At 34.8% G+C, this 20826-nt stretch overlaps 1 protein-coding gene across 2 annotated transcripts in view; it reads left to right on the forward strand.

The window, feature by feature from the left end:
* Positions 1–20826, forward strand: part of ZC3H6 (zinc finger CCCH-type containing 6) — a 53999-nt gene that overhangs the window by 26971 nt on the left and 6202 nt on the right. For both annotated transcript variants that reach the window (XM_082746576.1, XM_082746577.1), the window contains exons 4-10: positions 8192–8441; positions 10816–10949; positions 15894–16010; positions 16640–16751; positions 17459–17568; positions 17981–18234; positions 19770–20266. In XM_082746576.1, coding sequence (XP_082602702.1) covers positions 8192–8441; positions 10816–10949; positions 15894–16010; positions 16640–16751; positions 17459–17568; positions 17981–18234; positions 19770–20266 — 1474 coding nt within the window. The remainder of the gene's footprint in view (positions 1–8191; positions 8442–10815; positions 10950–15893; positions 16011–16639; positions 16752–17458; positions 17569–17980; positions 18235–19769; positions 20267–20826) is intronic.

Below are 20826 nucleotides of genomic sequence, written 5' to 3' on the forward strand. Positions count from 1 at the left end.
AGGAACACTGGGGAATATTCAGATCAATGTGCACTTATTTGAAAAACCACAGATTTTCTGAGTTCTGATTTCTGCCAATCTGTCAATATGCTTGTCTACAGAGTTCTATTCTTTTTCCTAATTTGATGTTCCTAATCTCTTATGAGCTTAGAAAACAAAATACTGTGTGTGTTAGAGTTCTTTCATTGCCTTCTGTTTCTCTATTCCCTTCTTTATAGTTGAAGTTGCTCAGTAAGTATTTATTGAATAAATGATTATTTTAATATCTTTTAAAATTTGAAAAGAATTCTACTCTAGTTAATAATTTTATCAAGTTAGGTGAATGTATCTGTATGTTCAGTGTCTGATGATTCTGGAGTAAATGGAGCTTCCATTTCTCAGAACAGTGTAACAGTCATTAGAATTATTTTTATCGCTAATGACAAAATTTTTAAGTGTATCAAACACTGATTTGATACCTAAATTTCATCATTTGCAGGTAGACTTATTTTTTTAGAAATAATCAAAACTTGTTTAGAGACTATTCCAAACAATGAAAAAATGCTCAGAATGATTGTTATTGTTTCAGATAGCAAAGCATTTGAAAGTATCAAATAGTGAGATGTATAAGTTCTTGATTCATAAGCTGTCACTAAAAATTATTCCGGAAAAGGAAGTATAGAATATTTTAAAACAGTGGCACAAGTATTTTAATAAATATATAGCCTTCCATGGGGGCTACTCTGGAGGATAAAATCAATTTGTATGTATAAACAACATTACATTTGTTTTAACTGACTCGTATTTCCTCAAACGTTATAGTTACTTATTGTCATTATATTATTGTATATCCCTACAAATATAGTGTGATTATTTTTGTTTCAAAAATTCAGCTAAAGAAATCAAGAAAATAAAAAGGATGGTATTTTATATTTACCCACATTTCACTTCCAGTGCTCTTTGTTCCTTTGTGTAGATCTGAATTTCAATCTGGTATCAATTTTTTTAAATGTAAAAACTTAGTCTTTATTTAGCATTGTTTGTGGTGCAGTTTCACTATCAATAAAATCTCTTAGCTCTTATATGTGGGGAAATTGTTTTACTGTTATTTTTTTTTTTTAAGATTTTATTTATTTATTTGACAGAGAGAGATCACAAGCAGACAGAGGCAGGCAGAGAGAGAGAGAGGGAAGCAGGCTCCTGCTGAGCAGAGAGCCCGATGCGGGCCTCGATCTCAGGACCCTGAAATCATGACCTGAGCCGAAGGCAGCGGCTTAACCACTGAGCCACCCAGGCGCCCATGTTTTACTGTTATTTTTAATAACTTTTAATTTTGTCATAATGACTTGTAAAAAAGTTCCAAGAATGGTGCAAAGAACTCTTGTGTATCTTTCACCCAGATTTCCAGAATATTAACATTTTACTGCATATGCTTTGTTCTATCCTTTACCTTTCTTCTCTTCTTTTCTCTTCTCATTAGAGGCTCTAATTTGCCCTTAAGCCCATCCATTAAGTTCTTAATTCCAGTGTTTGTATTTTCAAATCTAGAAATTTGATTTTTTTTTTTTTCAAATCATCAGGGTAATTTCATAGTTCCCAGTTTGCTGCTAAAATTCTCATGTCATTTACTTGAAAATAACAAGCACAGATATTTTTAAAATCGGTGTCACATGAATTTCAATATCTGGAGCCTATTTGTTTGTTTGTTTTTCTAAGATTTTATTTATTTATTTATTTGACAGAGAGACAGAGAGAGAGAAAGCACAAGTAGGCTGAGTAGCAGATAGAGGGAGAGGGAGAAGCAGACTCCCTGTGCTGAGCAGGGAGCCCAACGCAGGGCTCGATCCTAGAACCCTGGGATCATGACCTGAGCCAAAGGCAGCCGCTTAACTGAGTGAGCCACCCAGGCACCCCTGGAGTCTGTTTCTTTTACTGGTGGCTTTTCACTGTTCTTGTTGCTGATCTTGTCTCCTCATACAACTGCATTTTTTGTTTGCTTTTGTATTATGTACTGAGCATTGTGTTTGCAAAATATGGTGCATTTTGTAGAAATAATTTGAAGCCTGGGATGATATTCATTTCCTCCAGAGAAGATTCTTACTTGCTGTGACAAATTTTTAGTGACCCTTACAAACTTAACTCTAACTTGAGTGTTTGAAACTCTTCTTGGCCACCCAGATGACAGGTTGGACTGTAGCCTCCAATCCACATTTTGAGATTGACCCAAAATTGGTGGATGGGAATTATAAAGGCTTCTACTTTTTCTGGTAGTTACGAGTGCTCTCTTGAAACTTTCAGCTGATTTTTCATGTCAGACTAATGCTTTGAGAACAAAAACTACTCCAGATGCTGTTCATTTCTCACGATTTTCGTCTACTCCACAAATATTAATGGTCTAGTAATCCCTCACACATTTGATAGCTCTCTGATGTTTATAGTGGATCTAAAAAATATGGTGTCTATCTTTTCTGCAGTTTTTAGGAGGAGAACTGATCTGAATTTATTTAGTCTGCTAGGAGAAAGAAAGTTCAGTACCATTTCCTCCACATCTGTTTTAGAGTTGACTCACTGAGATTAGAAAATACCCTAAGTACATCCTAAAAATTCTGTTTTCCTAGTTAACAAATGTCTGATGTATAAATTCTATAGTTTAGGCCAAAAATAGAATATCGTATTAACATCTAGCTTTTAAACTTGAGTCAGTGTATCTTCCCTTTTCCTCATCCTTGTTCAAGGCCTCCCATTCCCTTATTTCATGTTTACAGTTATTGTCATGGGACCAGTTTCATTTTACAGAAAGCCAGTCTGCCCTGCAGACATTCTAACCAAGAGTGTAGCCCAGTAGTCAGTCAGCTAAGTAATTGGGGAAACTGTATCCTTTGGAAGAACTTAACAGACTTTTGCGTTTTTGTTATCTTCTTGCAGGAAGTCTAAGAGGAAGTCTAAGTCTTGCAGGAAGACTAAGAAATACTTGCTAGATCCTTGCTGATGGATGTATTTTGTTCATTCCAAATGATGAACATTTGAAGTATAAGGAGATAGTCTCCTAGAGACTTGGGGCTGCTCCTGTAATGTCATCGTTTTAGTGCTTTGTGGCGCACTAGCACTGCATGGGTGATGCCCAGACCCAAACATTAGAGTCTCACTGCAGAAGGAGCCCTGGGATGTGGAGAGGTTTACACCATTAGAGGGCTATTAGGAATACTTGCAATTGGGAAAGCTGGCTAGGGGGCTTAATAGAACATTTAGGGATAATTCTATTCTGAAAAGTGAGAATGTGGAGATTATTTTTGTAAAAGCTGTGAAAAATCAGAGAATTAAATTAAAACTAAGAATTAAAAGTTTTGGAATGCCTGGGTGGCTCAGTAGGTTAAGCCTCTTGCTCAGTTTTGATCTCAGGGTCCTGGTATGGAGCTCCGCATCGGGCTCTCTGCTTGGCTGGGAGCCTGCTTCTTCTTCTCCTTCTGCCTACTGCTACCTACTTGTGCTCTCTATCAAATAAATAAATAAAATCTTAAAAAAAAAAAAGTTTTGGGGGCATGTGGGTGGCTCAGTCAAGCATCCAACTCTTGATCTCAACTCAGGTCTCAATCCTCAGGATTATGAGTTTAAGCCCCCATTGGGCTCTATGCTGGACATGGAGCCTGCTAAAAAAAAAGAAGTTTTGTGGGGGGTATCTGGTGTCTCAGTTGGTTAAGCATCTAACTCTTGATCTCAGCTCAGGTCTCAATCCTCGGGGTTGTGAGTTCAAGCCCTCCATTGGGCTCTATGCTGGGCATGGAGCTTGCTTAAAAAAAAAAAAAAAGAATTAGAAGTTTTGATAATAAGCATCTAATCTGCAAAGAAAAATTCATACTCTTTAAAGAGTACTCTTTAGTCATAGACTATTGAAATATATCATTGAAGAATTAATAGGATCACATCAGATTATTTTGGCCTACTCAAAGTCTTTTGTGATTCCATACAAATTTTAAGATTGTTTATTATAGTTCTGTAAAAAATGCTGTTGGTGTTTTGATAGGGATTGCATTAAATCTATAGATTGCTTTGGGTAGTATAGATACTTTAGTAATATTTGTTCTTCCAATACATGAGCATGGAATGTCTTTCCATTTGTTTATGTCATCTTCAATTTCTTTTTTTTTTTTAAGATTTTATCTATTTATTTATTTGCTTGTTTGTTTATTTATTTATTTATTTCAGAGATGGGTGAGAGGGGGAGAGAGAGAGAGAGAAAGTGCAAGCATGAGTCGGGGAAGAGGGGAAGCAGATTCCATGCTGAACAGAGAGCCCAATGTGGGGCTTAATCCCAGTACACTGGGATCTGACCTGAGCCTAGGGCAAGATCCTTAACTGACTGAGCCACCCAGGCTTCCCTTATCTTCCAATTTCTTTCATCGGTGTTTTATAGTTTTCAGTACAGGTTTTTCACCTCTATGGTTAAGTTTATTCCTAGGTATTTTATTATTTTTGGTATAACCCAAAATAGGATTGTTTTCTTTTCTTTTTTTTTTTTAAAGATTTTATGTATTTATTTGACAGACAGAGATCACAAGTAGGCAGAGAGGCAGGCAGAGAAAGAGAGAGAGAGAGGGAAGCAGGCTCCCTGCAGAGCAGAGAGCCCGATGTGGGGCTCGATCCCAGGACCCTGAGATCATGACCTGAGCCGAAGGCAGCGGCTTAACCCACTGAGCCACCCAGGCGCCCCTAGGATTGTTTTCTTAATTTCTCTTTCAACTGCTTCATTATTAGTGTATAGAAATGAAAAAATTTTCTGTACTTTGATTTTGTAGGCTCTCTGACTTTATTGAGTTCATTTATCAATTCTAGTAGTTTTTTGGTAGAACATTAAGGTTTTCTATATATAGTATTATGTCACCTGCAAATAGTGAAAAATTTCCTTCTTCCTTACCAATTTGGATGCCTTTTATTCTTTTCTCTTGTCTGAATATTGTGTCTAGGACTTCTGGTACTATGTTGAATAAAAGAGGTGAGAGTCAACATCCTTGTCTTGTTCCTGACCTTAGGGGGAAAGCTCTGTTTTTTTTTCCCCCATTGAGTATGATGTTAGCTATGGGTTTTTCATATAAGGCCTTTATTATGTTGAGGTATGTTCTTTATAAACCTACTTCATTGAGGATTTTAATCATGAAATGGATGTTGTAATTTGTTAAATGCTTTTCTTCTTCTATTGAAATAATCATATGGCTTTTATCCTTTCTTTCATTGATATGATATATTACATTGATTTATGAATATTGAATCACGCTTGCAGCCCAAGAATAAATCCCACTTGAATGTCGTTGTTAATGTATTGTTAGATTCAGTTTGCTAATATTTTGTTGAGGATTTTTGCAAAAATGTTCATGAGAGATACTGGCCTGTAGTTTACTTTTTTGGTGGTATTTTTATCAGATTTTGGAATCAGGATAATGCTGGCCTCATAGAATGAATTTGGAAGTTTTTCTTCCTCTTCTATTTTTTGGAAAAGTTTGAGAAGAACAGGTATTAACTCTTCTTTAAATGTTTGGTAGAATTCACCTGTGAAACCATCTGGGTCCTGTGCTTTTGTTTATTGGGAGTTTTTTGATTACTGAATCAATTTAATTTCTGGTAATCAGTCTGTTCAAATTTTCTATTTCTTCCTGATCAGTTTTGGTAGGTTATGTGTTTCTAGGAATTTATCCATTTCTTCTAGGTTGTCCAGTTAGTTGGCATATTTTTCGTAATATTCTCTTACAGTCTCTTGTGTTTCTGTGGTATTGGTTATTTCTTCTCTTTTGTTTCTTATTTTGTTTATTTGAGTCCTGTGTGTTTTTTTTTTTTAATGAGTTTGACTAGAGATTTAATCAGTTTTGTTGTCTTTTCACAGAACCAATTCCTGGTTCTGTTCTGTTGCATTTTTAGTTCCCTATATCATTTATTTCTTCTCTAATCTTTATTATTTCTTTCCTTCTGCTGATTTTTGGTTTTGTTATTTTTCTAATTCCTTTAGGTATAAGATGAGGTTATTGAGATTGATTGATTGATTGATTGATTCGTGATTGATTTTGCTTCTTGAGTTAGACTTGTATTGCTATAAAGTTCCCTCTTAAAACTGCTCTTGTTGCATCCCAAAGATTTTGGACCATTGTGTTTTCATTTTCAAGTGTCTCCATTTATTTTTTGATTTCTAATTTGATTTCTTGGTTGACCCATTCATTCTTTAGTAGTATGTTATTTAATTTCCTATTTCCGCTCTTTCTAGATTTTTTTTTTAAAGATTTTATTTATTTATTTGTCAGAGAGAGAGAGAAAGCACACAAGCAGGCAGAGAGGCAGGCAGAGACGGAGAGAGAGGCAGGCTCCCCGCTGAGAAAGGAGCTCGATGCGGGACTCGATCCCAGGACCCTGGGATCCTGACCTGAGCCGAAGGCAGCAGCTTAACCCTCTGAGCCACCCAGGCGTCCCTAGATTTTTTTCTTGTGATTGATTTCTAGATTTCTAGTTTACGTTATGGTGGGAAAAGATGCATGGTATAACTTGTCTTTTGAATTTTTGATATTTGTTTTGTGACTTAATACATGATCTACTCTGAAGAGTGTTCCACGTACACTTGAAAAGAATATGTATTCTGTTTTAGGGTGGAATGTTCTGAATGTATCTGTTAAATCTAGTGTGTCATAGAATCACATTTTTTAATAAAAGGAAAAGTCGGCATCATTCAACTAATTAATTAATCTTCACCTTAATCTAAGAATTATTTTTATTTTACTTTAATAGTGTTTTTATTAAAAATTTAAGAAACATTGCCTTTTGGCTACAATTATAAATCCCCTCCTGAATTTTGAAAGTGCTAGATGAGAACAGTTGATTTTTAAAAACAACAAACAAAAAAATTTTGAAAACACTGCTTAAAATAAGTCAGATACCTAATAAAATATCTCTAAAATTTAAAATTGTTGAGCTAATTGATTTTCTTGGTATGTTTAGTTAAGTATTTTTTTCTCTATCTTATAATTACTGAAATGATCTTAATATTTCCCTGCATTTTATTAAAATCATAGTTTCATGTTGGTAATCTGCCAGCACAAACAGTATTTTTTATATTATATTTTAAATGTGCTAAGCTGAAGATGAGTCATGGTCTGGGTTTTACTAGATCTTCAAACTTTAATTAGGTACATTTTTTTCTTCCTTTTAAAAGCATTGGACAGAAGATATGACTGAACTAATACAAATATTTTAGTGAGTACAGATAGAATTGAATACTATCATTAAATAAAATTGTAGGACTAGGGGTACCTGGGTGGCTCAGTTGGTTAAGTATCTTGGTCTTAATCTCAGGGTTATGAGTTCAAGCCCCACATTAGGTTCCATGCTACTTTACAAAAAATTGGAGGACTAAAGTACATTCTAAGTTTTCATATGCCTTAGTAAAATAAATTATTAATAAAATTGATAATGTGTATTACAATAAATATTTTCTAACAAGCAATGTTTCCACTAGATGTTTTTAACTTTCAGGGAAGTTCTTGTTAGACCTCTGATATAAATATATCTTCTTTCTAAAATTTCCACACATATTTCTGTTTATTAAGTATAATATGTTTAAATTTTTCATTTGGGACAATATTAGGAGAATATATATTTTCTTCCACTTCAAGCTGTTTTACTGTATTTTCTATATTTTCAAAAAGACTAGATATTTTGGAGAAGGAATTCATGTATAATGGTGTGAATTTCTAAGTATACTTTTATGTACAAATATCGAGACACGGGTGGAAAACAAAAATTGAACAGAACACACTCACCAGCAAGAACTGTGAACTTTATAATATTTAATAATACCAGAGTAGCAGTTAGTTTTTTTTTTTAAGATTTTATTTATTTATTTGACAGAGAGAGAGAGAGATCACAAGTAGGCAGAGAGGCAGGCAGAGAGAAAGAGGGGGAAGCAGGCTCCCCGCTAAGCAGAGAGCCCGATGCGATGACCTGAGCCGAAGGCAGAGGCCCAACCCACTGAGCCACCCAGGTGCCCCAGAGTAGCAGTTAGTTTTTTTACCTTAATTTTAAATACCATCATAGACATATACTAACCAAGACTCAGAACTACAACAATCATCTACCCTTTCTTTCTCCAAATTTCTGAGGGAAAAAAGATATCCTGTGTTACTGTCAATTCATTTATTTAACTGAAAAGTTCTTATAATGATTGTCCATTTTCACTTAGCATGGACACTTATCAGGAAGCTACATGACATCAAAGAGGAGTCAGCATAACAAAAAATTTAAAAGTAAAGAATATGATGAGTACAGTACATACAGCGATGACAACTTCGGTACCTACAGTCAGGAAACAGAGGAAGATTTTGCCAGTCAGCTGAAACAATACAGACAAGCTAAAGAAACCTCAACTACTGCGTTAGGATCATCATTTTCTAAAGAACCAGGGAAAAAACAAAGAATGAAAGTTCAGCAAGGTAAGTGTGAAATTGTCAGTGTTTTTGAGCAGTTAACTGTGGAGTAAACAACTTAAATTTCTTAGTCTCTTCTCAAGATCAGCTTATTCCCGTGGTTCCTGCATTTGTTTTTCTTTATTTTATAGATTTTGAGGACAAACATCTACAAATATTTCAGGCTGCATGATAACTTAATATTTGAATTAGAAAGATATGCTAATATTTTTAGAGTATATAAAAATTTTTTAAAAACAACTTTCCCATTACATATTTTCCCTTTCCTTTTATAATATCTGTATATTGGAAAAAATGGCTTACATTTTTCAGTTGTTTCTGTTACTCTAAACATTGCCTATTTTAGACCCATACAGACAGAATTCTGGGTAGCTTTTCTTTTATTAGACTTGGAAAGATGATGATCATCTTTGCTGTGCAAATGTACTTATACTTAGGATTATGGATATCCTTCAAGATTGGAAATATGGATATCCTTCAAGATTGTAAATAAGAACATAAACTAAAGAAATTTCTGGAGTGATCATCACTTCATCCGCTGTATTGAGGGACGTAATCCCTGGAGAGACCAGGGCAAGTTGCCATAGAAACTATGGGTTACATAAAAGTCACATCAACCTTTTGAATTGTCCATTCAATGTCTGCTTCAAGAAAACTGGAGTAAGATGAGGCTGAGGTGAAGGAGTGAGCCACAAACCCAATGTCACTGTACTTTCTATATTGTTGAAAAAAGGAACCAATTATGCGTAAATGTGATTGTTTTTACGACTTTATTTTTTCTTGATTTCCTAGCAAAATTCCTTTGAAAAATATGAATCCAGGCTTTGCTGAACTAAAAAGGAAAGGAATTTGTCTGTACATATGCTATTGTAATTAGTAAGTTTGTTCCTGAAGTCTAGACATAGTGGTGTCAGGAATCATTCCACTTGGGGAATAAGGGAACATAGAGAGGTTTTGCTCATCCATTCCCACCTGGGGTTTTCCCTTTCATCTTTTCCTGTTTGTTCTGTTAAATGACTGAGTATTCTTTTATTTTTGACATTCATTTTACTCCCTCAGTTATGAAAGTAATATATGGTCAAATGGAGAAGACTTTTTCTATGTGTGGAAACAATAACCTAACCAAGATCAAAGATAAAACAAAAATAATTTGAATCCCTATACTCAGAAATAATTACTATTAATATTTTTGGTGTAAATTCTTCCAGAATTTTTCTGACAATGATTTTTAACAAAAAACTATGCATACTGTTTAACTTGTTTTTTCCCTTAACTGTGAATTGAATCTCAGTCATTCTTACGTTAATGAGTAGCTTTTAATGCCAACAACATTCTATTCAATTAAACAGACATACCGTAGCTTGCCTAATAGATTCTTAGGTTTGGGTGATCATAATCACTTGATATTTAAGTTGCACCCAGATTTATTTTTTTTGACACCAAGTTTTTTCTTAACTCTGTGATTAAACCCTTTATATTTATACATGTCTCAGAGAACATCTTCACAAATATTTTTCCTTAAGAATAAATTCTGAAATGCAGAATTGAATCAAAAACTATAGCCACACATTTGAAGATTTTTGATCCACTCACCAAGTTGATTTCCAAAAAGTTGATAGGCCAATTTATAACACCCCGCCAGTATGTGAAAATGCCAGTTACTCAACTCCCTACCAACGCTATTCTTTGAGGTAAAATTTGTATGTTATTTTAAAATTTTTAACTTCTTTAATATCTTTTAATGAAGTAAACATTTTTTCATATATTTATTTGCTGTTTGTAGATTTAAGATCACTTAATATGTAAGAAAATGTTCAATGTGAATTTGGTAAAACGAGAAATGACTCTATCTAGTAACTTATAACCTAATACATAATTTTTGCAATTTCAGATACTTTTAAATTTAAGCCAAGTTTTTAAAAAGTAAAAGATAGGTATAAATTTTACTTAGAAATATACATAGTACTACTCAAAATTATCACTAGAAACTCAATTTGGTCAAATTAACCACTAATACCTACAATGTCTTCCTTAAGGATGAATATAAAATTTAATTCCCTTAAAAACAGATAGCCTTGTTATTTCTTATTCTAAGGAAAACTGGAAAGAACAAAACTACCTTTGACTTCTGTAGCCATATGTATTCTTGTGCCTTGCCCTCCTTATTATTGTTAACATCCCTTAAAAAAAAAAAAAATGAGAAGCACTACCTGGAAAGTAAAATGTAAAGATTTAATTAATTTTTTTCATTGAATCTAGAGAGGAAAAAAAAATGCACTGTATATTATAGACTATTTAAAATATGCTGTTCCCTATAAACTAATAGATTACAGGTATGTTGTATTTCTATAATATTTGAAGTACATTTTAACTCTTTTAGGTATTGAACAGAGGGTTAAAAGTTTTAATGTTGGTCGTGGACGTGGTTTGCCGAAGAAAATCAAACGCAAAGACCGTGGGGGAAGAACCAATAAAGGGCCTAATATTTTTTCAGGAATGGATGACTATCAAGAGGTACTGAGAATTTATAGCTAATGAGGAGAGCTTTTCCATCTTTTAACCTATTTGGCTGCAAAGAAAGCATTGTGATTTTAATGCTACTTTCCTAGTAAATGAAAAATTTCCAGCTAAGATCAAATGAGTGTAAATAGATTCTAAAAAAAAGAATTAAAGGAATTATGGTTTTAATTAGTCAAGATACTAGTATAAAGATGCAAATTTAGGTGACCTCGAAATAAAATTAACGTGTTTGAAAGCACCTCAAGTAAAACTGGTATGTTGGAAAGCAAAAATGTGACCCTAGTAGTTCTTCATTGTACTTTCCTTTGCTAGGAGTCATCCCAGATGCAAAGGGCAATAAAATGCTAATAGCCCAATATGAAGCATGGCTAATAAGAAGGGAGATACTATAGTGGTAAATTAGCTTACTAGAACCGAAAACATTGAAAGAGAAGAAAAGGCAATATAAATGGTTGGAAAGATGAATTTGTGTACCTTATGTATAGTAAATATTGAATAAATATATATTGAATTGAATTCTGAACATGTACATTTCAGCCTTGTTGTACAGACTCTTGGGATTAAAGTAGTCCAAATCTAGTATTCTGACACTGTTCTAGCAAGACTGATTAAATTATGCAGAGCAAGAGTAGGGTATTAAAAGCTACAACCTTAAGTGAAAGCAAAGGGATAGCTATATATTGTAATTTGAAAATGCCTGATTTTATGATGTCTGGGTTTAAATAAGGGACAAATTTTTTTTTTAATATTTTATTTATTTATTTGACACAGAGAGATCACAAATAGGCAGAGAGGGGGAGGCAGACTCCCCACTGAGCAGGGAGCCCAATGCGGGGTTAGATCTAGGACCCTGTGATCATGACCTGAGCCAAAGGCAGACGCTTCACCATCACCCAGGTGCCCCAAGGAGCAAAGATTTCTAATATGTACTCTAAGTATACTATTTAAGGAGATGTTAATAGGTATGACCTAAAAAAAGAAGTTCAGGCCCAAATAAATTTGTGAAACCCAGCACATGCCAGTCTACTCTTGGGGATTCTAAGTTGACATTAAGGTATTAAAGGCTTCTTGCAAGTTAGGTATAAAAAAGCCTATTTTACTTTGTTCCATCCATTGTTTTTGTTGTTGATGTTGTTGTTGTATTTTTTTTTTAAGATTTTATTTATTTATTTGACAGAGAGAGATCACAAGTAGGAAGAGAGGCAGGCAGAGAGAGGGGGAAGCAGGCTCCCTGCTGAGCAGAGAGCCTGATGCAGGGCTTGATCCCAGGACCCTGAGACCCTGACCTGAGCCAAAAGCAGAGGGTCAACCCACTTTGCCACCCAGGCGCCCCTCAATTGTTTTTATATTGTACTTGACACTGAACTTCTCCCAACCCCTGCCCAATCTATTAACATTGATTGAGCCACTCACTGTTCCATGGAATAGCAGCTTTGGAGACAAATTTAGAATTTCTGAGTGATTGTAACCTGCCTGTCCATTTTCCTATATTCCTCTAGAGTATGTTGCTTTCCCTAGACCACATTAGTATGAATGCTGTCTGAAAGTAAGCTCTCTCCTATAGCCAATAGGTACATACTATGCTTGGAAAAAAAAATTAGCTTCCAACAAAGTGTAGCTTTGAACAAGTTACTACCTGTCTCTGAGTTTCAGTTTGCTTAATCTATAAAATGAAAGTATGGTGTTGAATTAACTCTAAGGAGATTGTCAAGCACTAACATGTTTAAAAATCCGGGTTGCAACTAAAAAATTCTTTATCATGTTATAGAAAATCAGAATAAATTATTTCTTTTGCACTCATTAGATTTAGAATATTTTTCCTTTAGCTTATTAAGATTAAAATGTTACTGGCGTGCCTGGGTGGCTCAGTGGGGTAAAGCCTCTGCCTTCGGCTCAGGTCATGGTCTCAGGATCCTGGGATTGAGCCCCGCATCGGGCTCTCTGCTCAGCGAGGAGCCTGCTTTCTCCTCTCTCTGCCTGACTCTCTGCCTACTTGTGATCTCTCTGTCAAATAAATAAATAAAATCTTTAAAAAAAAAAAGATTAAAATGTTATCAACTGTGTCAGTTTATTGGCTGTCAAGAGAGATTTCTTGTTATGATTCTAGAAACAAACAGAGTGCCAGAGCCCAAGCAAGTAGCTCATATTTAGGAGTGGTCTGGAGGAAACCTGTCGAGGGTACAATGAACATGCTAGAGTGGCCAACATACATCTATTTTCATCTTTTCCAGGAGTATGAGATCCTCTAAAAGCCAGATAAATTCGCAGATATCTGCATGTTCACATGAACTGTCTTGAAAACTCCAGGGTGGTCACAGAACAAGAAAATGTTTGATAGGTTTTAAGAACTTATTTAGTCTGTTGGCCATAAAACCTCTTAACATTTTTTTTGTATTTATAACACCTGTTACATTTTCTATAAATACATATTATTTTGCCAGCAAATCTTTTCATTCCCTCTTCCTTATATATTTCAAAAAAAATTTTGTGCTCTTGTTTCTTATGCCAGTATAATACATCTTCTAGAGGAAGTACATTTTGAAATAACCAAGTAGATAATTTAGTTTTCCCTATCTTCGTCTTTCCTTTCTCTCCCTCTTTTCTCCCCCCTCCCTCTTTCTTGAATTGTATTTTCTTTTTATTTTATTTATTTATTTATTTGAGAGGCAGGGAGAGAGAGAATGAGAGAGAGAGAGAACATGAGAAGGGGCAGGGTCAGAGGGAGAAGCAGACTCCATGCCAAGCAGGGAGCCCGATGTGGAACTTTATCCCAGAACTCCAGGATCCTGACCTGAGCCCAGGCAGTCGTTTAACCAACTGAGCCATCCAGGAGCCCTGAATTGTGTTTTCTTAGAGGAAGTATAATACAGTGCGAAGAGTTCTATTTACCCTGACTGCTGACTCGCCATATGACCCTTAGCAAGTCACTAATTTCTCTAATCTTCACTTTTCACATTTGTCTAGTGAGGGTGATGAACTAAATGCTTTCTGTGGTTCTTCCAACTCCTTTATTACAAGAGATCTTAACGATAGAGGACATTCACGTTGCTTCTATAGGCTTAGACTTGAAAGATCAGATCTTCTAGTCATGTTATTTTCTCCTAAAATTTTGTTAAAGTTTCTTTAGATTTTTTTAGAGTATCTTCATTATAATTAGGTTTCTCATGGTTATAAATACTGATACACTTTCTACTCATTTGAACTAAACTAAACTAAAAAACAAAACAGAAAAACCCATAACCCTCTATTAAAACAGTGAGGGACATCATTAGTCATAGAATGAATTATTGATGAAATATAGGTACAACTTGGTGCATTTTTCAGGGTGGTTTTGGATTTTTTTGGTGATTACCTAATATTTTACTTTTTAATTTTTGTTATATTCTATTTGGCCTGTTGATTTTGTATAATGCATTCTCCTGGATTTCCTATTTTCTTATATCTTCTTGCTCTAAATGAGCCTGGAAATAGAAAATGTTTGTGAGCCAGATTTACATAAATTTAAGACATTTTAAATGATCCGATTAGAGAATAGCATAAACAATTTTATTGTATTTTTCCTGGGGCAATTTCGGTATACTTATATATTTTTTAAAAACCTATAGGTGTTTTTATCTGTGTTCTTGGTATTTTTGTACTTTTTCCCCAGAATTCTTACAGTAAAACATATATTTCAAATGCGAGCACTGAGGATCAGATTTAAGTCTAGCCATCTTTTGCCTCAAGTGGTTGCTGTGAGGCAGTTTCCTATTATCAGTAGGTTGTGTTTTGTTCTCCATCTCCTAGCAAACTGAAGGAAAGGGAAACAAATCAGATTAGAAGAGCAAATAGTTATTGTGAACTCTTGCTATATATAAAGTATGATGCATACCGGGTGTTTGAAAAACAGTGCTATTTTATAGAGCTCATGAATGTAAGTCCTTAGCCTGGCTAAGCATCATACTCATGTTACTCAATTTTCTTGTACTCAGCAAAAGTTGAAAAGGGGTCTAAGGAGAAGTAAGGAAAACAGGTAGGGCTGTGAGATTTTCTACCATATACTTCTTTTTGTTATTTTTTAAAAGTTTAAGGAAATACATCCTCCCTCCTTTTTTTTTTTTTTCTTTCCTAAAGGAAGTACAGAATAACCACACATGCAAAAAATCTCTGATTTTTTGGAGATCCATTTAGAGACATACACTCTTAAATGTGGGGATATATTCTTTGAGTCTTTTATCTTTTGTTTTATTATTATAAAATTCAGATCAGTTTTCCACTTAAGTATCATGAACATTTAATACTTACGATACTTACTTACGATACGATAATATGATACTTAAAGTATCGTGAACATTTTCTTATGTTCCTAAATTGTCACTCCATCTCTTCAGTTTGTAATGATTACATACTAATCTATCACTGACCTACATCTTAATGTATTTGACTAGTCTCATCATTTGGGATGTGTAATTTCTAGGTGTCTGTCTGTCCTGTTTGTTTTATCATGCAAAGTAATTCTGCAGTAATTATTTTCGTGAATAAAGTATATGTGCCTCCCTGATAATTCCTTCAGAATACTCCTGAAAAGTACAAATTTTGTCAAACAGTATGGGTATTATTAATCTTTTATAACATAGCTATCAGCAAATCACAAGAAAGCATATTTAACATCTTTGCCAACAGAGTATTATTGTTAATTTTCAAGCTTTTCATAATTTTATTTTTAAAAAGTAGTTGTACTTCCTCATTAAAATAGAAATAGGTTCTTTGCAACCACTAGTAGCAATGAGCAGTGTATTAGAAGCCTGTCTCTGCAAGTAAATGAATAGTATCTGAATGTCCACTCTTGACCACTTTAAATAGTCATTTGTACTGCTTTCCTAATCCATTTGACTGTCCATTTTAGTACATATTTAATATTTTATATGTTGTATTTAAATGAATTTTTCTTTCTTACAGTATAGTAAACCAGGGAAAAAATGGAAGGTTATGACTCAGGAATTCATTAATCAGCACACAGTGGAACACAAAGGAAAACAAATCTGTAAATACTTTCTGGAAGGGAGATGTATTAAGGTAAATTTAGGGGGATATCATAAAGAATTTTAACTTCCACAATAATCTTTAAAATGTAAAGTCTTTTTAGGGGGTGATTAGGGTTTTTTTTCTTTTTCATTTCTCATATACTTATAATTATAAAGCTGGTTCTTCAAAGAGTATCTTCAAAGTGTGTCTATAGAAATACTGTACATCAGAGCATACATAATTCTGTTCTGGGGCAGTAATATAATTTGTTGAACCCAGATTTTATTTAACAAACACAAAATGCTGACTGTGTGGCAAGTACTGTTTAAAATGGATTATTAATATTAAATGTTTTAATCTTTACAGCAAACCTACAAAGTAGGTACTGTTAATAGCCCCATTTTAAACATGGCCAAACTAAGAGGTTAAATAAGTGTCCCTAGTGGCTCAGCTAGAAACGGTGAGTGCTGGTGGAACCCAGGTAGTAGGCTCTGAGGCCATGCTCTCCGTGCTGCCTCTGCCTCTGTGCATAGCCACACCCACTGACTTGGGCAAGACTTCCAAGAGATTGTTTGAATTATTATTAGATCATGATTTAAACACTGAAGATATGGCCGTAGTTCCACCATGAAACACCATAGAGAAAATTCAATTGTTTCTTTTTTTCTCTTTTGTGACAGGGAGATCAGTGTAAATTTGATCATGATGCAGAGTTGGAGAAGAGAAAGGAGATCTGCAAGTTTTATTTACAAGGATATTGTACCAAAGGAGAGAACTGCATTTATATGCATAATATCCTTTATTAAAAAGATGTTAACCAAAATATTGAGATTATAAAACATTACTGAAGTTTTTCAAAATCCCTAGAAAACCTACTTTGGTTTTAAATTTAAAATAGCATCTGCTATGGTCATATGACTTTTTCCTCTTGATCTTGTCAAAGTGTTGATTACAATAATAAATTTCCTAAAACCCCTCAGAAATTCCCTGAATGTAAGCCACCTGAAAATGGCATATTTTTCAATAAACTTCTGGATTTAAAATTTTCTTTAGAAGTTTAAAATTTGTTTCCAAAATCATGGGGTAGCTTAGCTTATAGTTTTCATATTGGGATATTTGACTTTAATATGACATATCAAGCCCCTTTGTTTCCTTTATAGATATAAGCTCTTGCTACAAAATTTATTTGCTCTGTCTACAATTTTTATTGTGGAAAGTAACAGAACTTACATAATTGAAATACTATTGTATTTGCTATAACAATTATTTTTTCTTTAAAATATTTTCTAGCTTAATATAGTAAGGAAGATTAAAATCTTTGGATGTTTTGCTGCATAATTGAAATATTTCATCTTAAAAATTGTCTGATATGACGTGTGTAAAAAATTCAGTGCAATATATAGTAATACAGTCTTATTGACTCAGCACCGATATGTTTTTGGATTTCAAAATATTAGAGTTTGATGTCACTTGGTCTGTTCCTTAATATTTTTATTTACATGAATTTCCGTGTAAGTTCTACCATAGTGGAGCAAAATGTTATCAAGGAGACAACTGTAAATTTTCACATGATGATCTGACTAAAGAAACAAGGAAACTTTTGGACAAAGTAAGTAATATTTTTGTACTTCAGTTATTTCTTAGGTCTCACCACAGAGTCATTTGTCTTGAATCATATTTTATAAATCATATTTCAGAAAAGTCTCCTGAGAAATCAAGGATTTGTTATTTTATGTTTTAATCTATGAGTGTAGTATGTTAGAAAAGCAGAAGTATTGGACTAGGAATTAAAATCTTTCATTCTTACCCTTGTTTTGCCATTAAAAAGCTAATGTACTTTGAGAAATATCTTTTACCACTTTGAACCTTATTATCAAAAATGAGTTAGCTCTCTCTGACCCATTTTGACTTCAGAATGATATTTTTCTCATAACAAAACTGGTTTATTGAAGTCTTCACAGTTTTTAAATGTAAGGAAGAAAGCTTGTTTTGGAATAGTAATCTTTGCCAATCATTTTTAGGTGTTGAACACTGAAGAAGAAGCCACAAATGAAGATGAACGAGAATTAGAAGAACTTAGAAAACGGGGCATAACTCCTCTTCCCAAACCACCTCCAGGAGTTGGGCTTCTGCCAACTCCACCAGAGCATTTTCCCTTTTCTGATCCTGAAGATGATTTTCAGACAGATCTCTCTGATGATTTCAAGAAAATCCCATCTCTTTTTGAAATAGTTGTAAAACCTACTGTGGATTTAGCACATAAGATTGGGAAGAAGTAAGTTAAAATCTTCAAAAATGGCATCATTTTCCCTCTAAAATTTCCTACTGAGAAAATAACTTGTATTCCATGTTAATCATGTAATTAAACTTAGGTAGAGATAGCAGATATCCGGCATTCACCCCAAATGCTCTTCCTGCTTTCCTTTGTCTCTGTCCCCTGCTGCATGCCATCAGTGTTTCTCTCTGTGGAATCCTTAACAGCTTTAAAAATCTCTCCACAGAGTAACCCTGAGAGACACTGCCCGGTGGCTAGAATTGGTATGTCTCCCAATTCATTAGGAGGCTACATTCAGCATTGATAACATCTTCAAATAGTGGCATTAGCATGTCTCCAGAATATTTGATTCTTTTTTTTTTTTTAAAGATTTTATTTATTTATTCGACAGAGAGAGATCACAAGTAGGCAGAGAGGAAGGCAGAGAGAGAGGAGGAAGCAGGCTCCCCGCTGAGCAGAGAGCCCGATGCGGGACTTGATCCCAGGACCCTGAGATCATGACCTGAGCCGAAGGCAGCAGCTTAACCCACTGAGCCACCCAGGCGCCCCAGAATATTTGATTCTTTTAGAGAAATATTTCCTTAGGCTATTAGAGGAAAGCCTTTGGTAAGCTGGATCCAGATTTGCATTTTCTAACAACACCATTCCAGTCCTGCTGCCCTTTCCCAGAGTCTGTGCACCTGGGCTGCAAGTCCCACTGTTGATTATTTTAACCCTGAACACTGAGAAAATCAGTGAGATCTCAGTAAATGAGGAACAAGAAATTGACAGGAAATGTGAACCATTAAAATTATTTCTCTTAAGGTCAAGAAGAATATAAGTATGTCCATTGTTTGGCTAATACTCTAATACTGTAGATCAGATGCGAGCCGATGCAAAAAGAGAAAGACATAATAGATATAAAGATAGAAATGGAGAGGCAAAAAAAAAAAAGAAAGAAAGAAAGTAAGAAAGAAAGAAAGAAATGGAGAGGGAGCTCATTTTTGGGGTGGTCTCCCTCAATAGACCTGAAGGAATCAACTGACAAAACTATTAGAAATAGTAATTAAATTAGTAAGATGTCCAGAAAGAAGAACAACACTCAAAACCTAAATGTCTTTTTATATGCCGACAGTAATCCATTAGAAATTGAAAAGGTGTGTGTTTGTATAGTACAATTCTACTTTGTTATATTTTAGGAAAGGTCCATGTATACCTAGAAAAAAGTCTAACCAAAAAATAATAACTAACCAAAAAATATTTCTGTGGGTGGCAGGATTAGAGGTGATTCTTACTTATCTTTGCCCTTTTCTGTATTTTTCAAAATAGTTGTAAGCTTTAGAACAGCTAATAGTGTCAATTGATTAAGACTGTGGGCTAAAATGAAGGCAAGATGCATTTATTTGCATTTTTATTTGGAGATAATGTAGAATAAACTGCTTCTTAAAAACACATTCTGATACAGAAAAACACACTTAACCACACATATTTAAAATACAACATTCTTGTTTGCCTCTTTTCTTTGAACTAAGAAATACTCTTCTTTCTGTCTACAGGCCACCAGCATTTTATAACAGTGCCTCACCACCAGGACCACAGTTTCAGGAAAGCAGCCCACATCCTCAGCATATCTATAGTTCTGGATCAAGTCCGGGTCCTGGACCTAATATGTCTCAGGGACACAGTAGTCCTGTGATGCACCCGGGCTCCCCCGGACATCATCCATGCACCGCAGTGCCACACAGCCCACCTTTGCCGCCTGCTCCGCCTGGGATTTTAGGTCCTCACAGTCAAGCTGGAGTACTTGTTCAACCAGATGCACCTTTGACACCACAGAATATGAGTGGTGCTTACCATTGCTCGGGCTTTCCAGAACACATGATGAAAGTACCCAGAGAGAATCACTGTTCTCCAGGTTCCTCATACCTGCAAAGTCCTGGTGAAATGCAGCTCAATACCAGTTATGAGTCCCTACAAAACCCGGCTGAATTTTATGATAATTACTATTCACAGCATGCTGTACCTAATTTTCAGCCACCTAGTAACTCTGGTGGTGAGTTTACCTTTTCAAATAACTCATTTTTAACTGTTTTTAAGCTTAGCTTTTCTTTTTTTTTTTTTTTAAAGATTATATTTATTTATTTGACAGAGACACAGCAAGAGAGGGAACATAAGCAGGGGGAGTGGGAGAGGGAGAAGCAGGCTTTCCGCGGAGCAGGGAGCCTGATGCGGGGCTTGATCCCAGGACCCTGGGATCATGACCTGAGCCGAAGGCATACGCTTAGCGACTGAGCCACCAAGGCGCCCCAACTCATTTTTAATTTAAAATCTTTGGCGTTCTCTATTTTTCATTGAAAACATGATAAGAATGTGTGTTTTTAATAAAGCTAAGTGAAATGTAATGAAATTGAAGCCATAAAATATATTTTAAATTTAACCAAACATTTGCTACACCAGAACTTTAGATAGCTTTAAAAAAAAATATTTACAATTGGGTGCCCACGTGGCTCAGTCGGTTAAGAGTCCCAAGTTTTCATTTCAGCTCAGGTCATAAGCTCCGGGTCATGAAACAAGCCCTGCGTCCAGCTCCACGCTCAACATGGAGTCTGCTTG

This window comes from Mustela nivalis (genome assembly GCF_964662115.1).
Source record: "Mustela nivalis genome assembly, chromosome: 8".
Lineage (NCBI taxonomy): Eukaryota > Metazoa > Chordata > Mammalia > Carnivora > Mustelidae > Mustela > Mustela nivalis.